At 52.5% G+C, this 7,847-nt stretch overlaps 2 protein-coding genes across 2 annotated transcripts; one reads left to right on the top strand and one right to left on the bottom strand.

Annotated features, from left to right (window-relative positions):
- Nucleotides 1-490: 490 nt before the first annotated feature.
- Nucleotides 491-2,674, bottom strand: BBA_07763 (GDP/GTP exchange factor Sec2p; the record flags this gene model as incomplete). Its single annotated transcript, XM_008602860.1, has 2 exons — nt 491-2,477; nt 2,667-2,674. The coding sequence occupies 2 exons, from the start codon at nt 2,672-2,674 to the stop codon at nt 491-493; spliced, it is 1,995 nt and encodes a 664-aa protein (XP_008601082.1).
- A 3,615-nt stretch (nt 2,675-6,289) lies between these two features.
- On the top strand, nt 6,290-7,391 carry BBA_07764 (thioesterase family protein; the record flags this gene model as incomplete). Its single annotated transcript, XM_008602861.1, has 2 exons — nt 6,290-6,395; nt 6,460-7,391. The coding sequence occupies 2 exons, from the start codon at nt 6,290-6,292 to the stop codon at nt 7,389-7,391; spliced, it is 1,038 nt and encodes a 345-aa protein (XP_008601083.1).
- Between the last annotated feature and the right edge of the window lie 456 nt (nt 7,392-7,847).

Here is a 7,847-nt window from a genome sequence, read left to right on the forward strand (position 1 = left end):
TTTAGCACTCGTTGCAGGCTCAAAACACACATCGGAGTAAAGTATAGTAAAAAGACAATAAAATGATGAATGAAATAATAGTGAATGCAATGCAATTATACGTTCCGTGCTAGCATGTTTTACCCCCAATTCTCCCACTGCTGAACCTGATGATTAAAATACTTATCCCCAAATTCCCAAAACAGAGCCAGACCAACAAGTAACGCCGAAAATGCAGAAATCATCTTCATGTTAGAACCCTTGCTCTGCCATCCCAGAAATGCGCCGCGCAAGAAGAAAAAAGGAAAAGAGACTAATAAACAGCGCAGGGATAAATCGACATGGGAAAGCCTCGCGCGTTCCATCAACGTGGCTATGTGTCCTCCTGGGTGTACGTATAATACACAATATACATTACAAACAATGTCTGAAAGAAATATTGAAACCGTCGTCGCTGATTAGGCAATCGCCTTGTTCGCTAGAGACGAATCGTAGCCATCGAATTGCCCTCTTAATTTTCGGCAATGACAGGCTGCTGAGCCACTGCTTCTACATCAGCGTCTTTGCGTAGCTCGGGCTCTTCGCTGTACATGTCGGCAGGTGTCGGTGTATCCGTCTGCTCCGGCGGGGTGCGAGGCTCTCGAGCGGGTGACTTGTGGTCGAATACGGGTTTGCTCTCAGTAATACCCTTCTCCGCCTGGCCATTGACCGGCGAGATGGCGGGCACTGCTAATGTAGTGGAGAGGACTTTGTCGACGGAAGCCTGGCCCTCTTCATCATTCGTCGAGTCTGCTTGCGAAGCTGGAATGACGCCACCGCCTATGCGGGACCAAAACATTTGCTCGCGCAATCGCACGCTTTCTTCCCAAGCCGTCTTTTCGTGGTCCTCGTTGTCGGCGCGCCAGTGGCCATCCTTGACCATGCGTAGGAAGCCCAGGAAGCCGCAAGTCGAGCGTACACGGGCGAGGCAATAATTGCAGAGAGGATATCGTTGCGCAGAAGGCGATTCGCTAGTGCGAAAGCGGTGGTTGCGCAAATATTGCTCCTCTTTGCGAGCTTCGCCACACAGGGCGCATGGGAAGAGCTGCGGTCGGGCTGCGGGTGCATAAGTAACATTGGTGGGAACTGGCTCAACGACGAGACTGCCGTCCGTAACAGCAGTCAAGACGCTGCGCCGAGCCAGCCATGACAGACCAGGGGCAGAATCGAGTCGCAGCGTGGGCTCAATGTCTTCGACAACGACGCGCTTGTAGAATTTCGTTTCCTTGAGCGCTGGAATTGGAAGTTGCTGATTCGGCGTTCCTTGAGTCGAGGAAGCGGGGGTGTTGGGTGATGAAGGGCCACTACCCGCAGAAGCCGGATGGGGGAGCGATGAGGTGGAAGCGTTCGAAATGTGACCGCTCGAGGTAGAGCCAGCCAGTCCGAGACCAAGCGCAGTCAGACCACCCATGGAGCCGGAAGAGATTCGACTACTAGTTCGCTTGTGGGACTGATGCGCCAGATTAATGAAATCATCATAGGCACCGAGATCATGGCGCAGGACTGGAAGAATAAGGTGTTGGAAGCTCGTAGGGGGTGCGGGGGCGAAGGAATCGGGCAGCGGGGAGGCCGTGGCGGAATCGGGAGGCGGCAGGCGGTCGCTGGCAATGGTGTCTAGTCTGGAGAGACCCGGCGAGGATGGAGCGGTGGTGTTTGTTTGTTGATCGTCGTGAGAGGACAGTGTTTCCATGACGCGCTTGAGCTCGGCCAATTGGGTCTGTTGGTTTTCTAGCAAAACTTGGGATTCTTGGAGCTGGGCTTTTAGCAGGTCATTCTTGCGCTGAACAGCGTCTTCTCGATCCTTGGACTCCTCCTTGGCAAGGATGACCATTTTATTGGCCTCCTCGAAGAGGGCCGTGGTCAAGGTCTCGAGCTCCTGCTCAATTTTCTTCTTGGCGGCCTCGGTATCTAAACGTTTGGAGACTTCATTGTCAATTTTGAGCTTCATGATGCGTTTCTCGGATTCGACAGTAGATTTGCGAATCCAGACATCGCCGGCCATCATTTCGCGCTGCGTCTCATTTTGTTGTTGCAGCTCGCGTATGCGCCCGTATGCAGTCTGCAGCTCTTGGCGGGTGGCGCTGAGGGTGTCATCGAGTGCGGTCTGGTGGTTGATGGCGTTGATGAGTTTTGTGCTCAGGGTGGCGATTTCGTCGCTGAGGTCGGGATGATGACTTGGAGAACTCGCTTCAATTTCTTGGTCCTCGGCGTTGCTGACACGCCGACTTCGCGGGTCGGGAAGAGTACTCATTTCATCGTCGAGGAAGGTAGCAGGAAGGGATATTTTGGGAAGTTGCGAGGTTGATTTGAACGACTTGAGGGGTTGCTTGAGAGAGGGAGATGGCGGTGTCGGTTTGGTAGCCGAGACGGAAGAAAGGGAGCGGAAATGGCCACTCAACGGGCGCCCCGAAGATGGCCGATGCGAAAGATGCTGCGACCAGCCGGGAACGTGGATAAAGCTAGACAAGTTGGGCGGGCGCAACAGTCAGCGGGTCTGGATCAGGTGGTTTCGGGCAGAGAGCGAAAATAGGATGAAAAGATAGAAAAGCAGAGACAAAGGCAATGAGCGGATGAGGCACACACGACTCGGAGGCCAAGTGGTAGAGGGTGGTAGCGAGTGGCGAATTGATCCGGTGATGGAAACTTACCTGTCCATGATGGGTGCAGCAACCTCCGGTTTAGGGTCTACGGAAGGACCAAGGATAGGAGAATTGGCGGACCAGAGTTGGGTTAAGTCCAGCGACCGTGCGGGAAATGAAGAATTTGTGGGGGAAGGAGGTGAGGAGTTGGCGCAGGCTACGCAGCCAAAGTCGAAGCAAGCTGAGCAAGCAGCAAGGCGAGGGAAAGGAATGCAAACAAAGAAGAAAAGAAGAAGAAGAAGCTCGGCGGTCGGACGGCGTTGCCAGACAGTGTGGAGAGAGGATAGACAATGGATGTCGCAATTAGGCAGGTCTCCAGCTGGCAAGGTCGGACAAATCGGGTGTGTATTATTAGCAGGGAGGAGCAGCGGCAGTGCTGGATGCAATGGCTGCCAGTGAATCAGTGACGAATGAACGATTATGGACCTTTTGGCGGGCTGTGAGCGAGGAGTCCGAGCAGCCAGTAGAAAAGGCGTAATGGGAGTCGTAAGGATCGTGGCGATAATGCAGTGAGTATTGGCGCCAAGGGATGAGCTGAAAGTGTCGAGAGAGGCAGCGCAGGCCGTCATGGGTGGAGCGAGGAACGAAGCGGGCGAGGCTACCGACGCGAGTAATTTGCTTTGCTACCTACTAGGTAGTTGGGAGCGAATTAGAAGGCTTGCAGGGTTCCTTTTATTTCTAGGATGTTTTTGTCTGGAGGCTTTTGTTGGGCGACACGGCGATAGGCTACCACGCTAACTACCTAATTAGTTAGCAGTTAGCCTGCAGGCTACAACTCGAGTAGCCACTGTGATGCAACAACATAGATGTTGTGCGATAGCTACTGACCAGAAGTGCCACCGCGAGACCCTCTAGCCTAATCAGACGATACAAGGGAGCGCTGCCTTGGTGACCGTCTCTCCAGTACAGCTGTACAACTAGATGAGAAGGTAGGACGCAATGGGGAACCGTTGCTGTGCTTGCTGTGCTAGATGGGCCATGTGGTGGAACATAACTAGTCAAATCGGAGGAAATGGAATCAATCAAGGATTTGTCAAAGGAGAAAAGCCCAGGTCGAAGTAGGGGGAGAAATAGAACCGAGACAGTAACAGCGACCGTCACAAAATCGTACGAGCAAAGGAACGAACAAGTCAGAGTAAAAATAGACGAATTGATTGTTCAATAATATCGTTATTACAATACTTCTTTGTCGTGAGGAATGTAATATGAGCAGTGCACGACTACAGGGGTCTCAGTTCGTGGACTTGGACTTACGGGCGGCTGTAGGTGCTGACTGTTGTTGTATCTCACTGCGTTCGATAAGAGTCATATTCCTACAGTCCTAGGTAATATTACTGACGATATCTCGGTAACTCTTGTCTTGGTTTTGTCTCTCATTGTCCTCTTTAAAACATCACCATAACCAGCATTCGTTGTCGTCGGCGTCATGCAGCCCACTAACAGCAGTGCGCCGCTGCACCTCCCAGTCCTGTTGATGCGTTGCCGCGAGAGGCCAGCCCCCAAATCAAACACGTTGCCAGCTGCCACCAACGCAACAAACGAGCGTCAAGCAAGCCTTGATCTCTTTCACTGTTGCAGTATCATCGTTTGCCTCTCACCTCGCTCATGCCGACAATGGGGTTCTGCAATGTACCAGCACAATGTAAGTCGCATACTGGCAGCACACAGTCTCACCTCCAGGCCGATCCCTAACGGATCCCCCCAGGAATGCGCCTCATCCCGTCTGGTACAGACGAGACACACCAGACAGTGTGACAGACTAGATCAGATTCAAGAAAGTCGCTGCAGGGCTCCAACCGTACCATCTGTTCACTCACGACTGTCTCGGCCATCCATTGTTTGATGCACCGTCTCGTCTCTCTCGTACTGGAACAATTCACGTCGCGACCCCATTACAGCGTCTTCGCGGTCTCAATCCCGCAAATGCCGTTTGGCCGTCTCGAATCGCCCCACGAAACCCTCCGAGCGGTGCCCGTCAAAGCATGGAAAGCTGTGAACCAAGCATGTTGCCGATCCTTCGTCATAGACGCTCGTGTCATCTCCGTCCATTGCTTCACTCGCTTTATCCGCCTGCCCTTCCACCGCATTCGGCGTCGTTGCAGACCCTTCTGCATCATCTTCCCGAAATTGACATGATTTTAACCCCAAGAGCCCGCAGAAAGAAGGACAACAGGTGCACCATCGGCTTCACGCGCCGAAACATGCTAACTGATCCCTGCCGCTGCTGTCCCCGTGCCAGCCAAGGGGGTGACAAAAAAGCTAGCCCATTCTCGCAAGGTGTCCGCATCATACTTAACGAAAGGTGCATAGAATAGAAAATAATAGAAATTTTTTAAAAAGTTAATAAAAGCTACGAGAGATAATTTAGGCACTAGAATTTGATCTCGTCTTTATTTTAGCTAGATAGACATTTTCTAGGGTTTCTTAAGAATTATTTAAATACAGGTAGCTAAACTTCAGTACTCTCGTTATGGGCCATTTTTTTTGTCCACTTGCGTGCCAGCTGAGTATGACGACAGACAGTGGCCACTGACTGCACCGATTGACCGAGTCGTCCAGCAAATCCCCATGTCTCACGCTCCACCACGCCATCATCCACAATGCTCCCACAATCGCACCACTCGTATCCGTACCATCGCGCTGTTCGTCAACACCGTCATACTCCCCCAATCCCTGTCGTGGTGTGGCCCAAGCTTTGACCCGCTGCTCACAAGTGATGCGTTCTTATCTGCAAGGTACGAGCTGGACGGCCGTCATCGTTGGCTGGAGCGCCAAATTCGCGAGACGCGCGTGAGATGATCCTGAACTGTCTTTACTACTCACTCAAGGCTGACTCGCACGCTTCCATGGCCTGTTGCCTGTTGCTCAATTTCCCAGCTCTTTGCCGCGGCTGCTCTCTGTCCGGCAACTCATGCGCTTATTGTCGTTCAGCATGCAAGGGAAATAACGATTCAGTGGAAAATAGCACGAATCACACATTTTAAGAAGAGACCCGCAGGTGCAGAGTGCGTCGTTTCTGTCACCTAGCATTCGATTTTCCGTCCTCATTTATATGAAATGAGAAAAGCTACGACGTTTACTCGACATGCTACGCCAAACATCGAGGCTGTGCCAACAACGCCAGCGTCACTCTGTTCATTACAGCGCTGCGTGGTGATAGACGTGACAAGCGCCATGCCACAGCACTGTCACTGTGAACAAGAACAATTGACCCATTGTGCTTTGCCCGTCCATAAATACAGTCTACGATTTCAATGAACTAGTTAAATCTCGCGGCGCTTCGGGTTGCTTCAACATTCAGACATTTCCAATTGCCCCGCGTCATGTGGAGCATCTATAAGCTTGTTGATAATTGATCTCCCAGCCTAAGTTCGTCCGAGGTACCACTCAAGTAGCCGCTCGATGGTCAGTCGGCTAAAGCCGAGGCTCATCAAAGAGCATCTATCGGTTTATCACAGCCATGGATAATCCTGCTATTTTCCACCACTACACTCCAAGCAGACAACATCCCGTAAAGACGCATTCACGCTCGCTTCGGCTCCTGCTTACCGCATCAAGTGTCTACTTTCAAGTCGCAGCCCGGTCGCGCAAGCTCCATCGCCTGGATAATATAAATCCGCAACGTCCGCAGCATGGCCACCGCAGAGATCGTCAAGTTTGGCGATGCTGTTCAACTCGATGAATTAGATGCAAATACATATAAAGTCAACTTCAATCCCCAATATTGTATAGGCAACGGTACGTCGGCAATACGCCTTCTTCTCGACCGCACTGGGCCGCAGCGACTAACAAGCATACACAGTCGTCAACGGAGGCTACAGTGCATCCTGTATGGCCTTTGCCGCTTCCAAATTTTCTTCGAAACGTGGTCAGCCACATCTAGTCACTTCGCAGCACATCTTTCCCGACCGCTGCTCCGCCGGCCCGGCCGTGATTGTCGTCGAAGATGTCAAACAGGGCAAGATGATATCCAACATTCAGGTCAGCGTATGGCAAGGCGCGCTCCTCGACTCGGCGCCCTGGTTCGACCGCGAAAAGTCTCGGCGTCCACTGCTCGCTTACATGATCTTTGCCAACTTTGACGACTTCGATTCGTCCCTGACTCTGCCGACCGCGTACAAGACGCCTGCCGAGCTGAGCGGGACGTCGGTGCCCGACCCCGACTTTGACCGCCTCAGCCGGGACCATGCCGACGACAACTGGACCCTCAGCGTCCCGCCCGGCGATTGGAGCAAGGACGCCGCGAGCCTGCGCGCCAAGGCCATGTACGTTCCCAAAAAGGGCATTTTTACGCCGGGTGTCTTTGACATGTGGGTGCGGCTCGAGACAGGCGAGAAGCTCACTCAGCAATCGCTGCCCTTTGTCGCCGACTTGCTACCCTACGAAATGGATCGCTACCTCTTTGCGCCCGAGGTCAAGGAGATGGTAGAGCAGCTTCAGAACCAGGACAAGGCCGAGACGCCCAAGAAGGACAAGGCAGCCCAAAAGGGCAAGTCGCAGCCGTATTGGTTTGCCACGCTGGCGCTGAACCTGGAGACTAAAGAGCTTTTGCCGGAAGAGGGTGTTGAGTGGCTGCATGTGCGCCTACTGGCCAAAGCCCTGTCGGGAGGGAAATTTGACCAGGCAATCGAGATTAGAGATGCATCGGGGGATCCAATCATGCTTGGGCACAGCGTTTCGATCGCGCTCAAGTTTGAGCGCAACACGACAGGTCGCACCAAGTCCGCCCTTTAGATTTCTGTGCTGCCTTGTATGCAAAGATAGTATGCAGACCTTGAGATCATGATTTCCGGTCAATCTGCGAGCCCTTGTGACTTTTGAATTGCATCCATATCCCCGCCGAAAACAGCTTCGCAGGCCAGCTCGTTACCCTACATTATGATAGTAAGGTGACGGAAATAGGTCTGGCTATGGAGTCGGGGCAGAAAAGGGCCAATCGATTACTCCAATACCCTCTAGAGAAACAGACTTCCCCTACAGATATATAATGCCCGCCCTGGTCCTGGGGTGACGTGTTTGACAGCGTCAGCGCCCTGTCTGTGATGGAGATGAGTGTGTGATGTATTTTGGAAGATGTGGGTGCCCACTAAGGGTGCCTACGTGGGTGCCTGACACTACTACTCCGTAATGTCTGCTTCTAAGTAGCCACCACACGCTCTAGCATCTCGATCGCTTTCTCGACTTAGATTT

The sequence above is a fragment of the Beauveria bassiana genome, assembly GCF_000280675.1.
Source record: "Beauveria bassiana ARSEF 2860 unplaced genomic scaffold BBA_S00027, whole genome shotgun sequence".
Lineage (NCBI taxonomy): Eukaryota > Fungi > Ascomycota > Sordariomycetes > Hypocreales > Cordycipitaceae > Beauveria > Beauveria bassiana.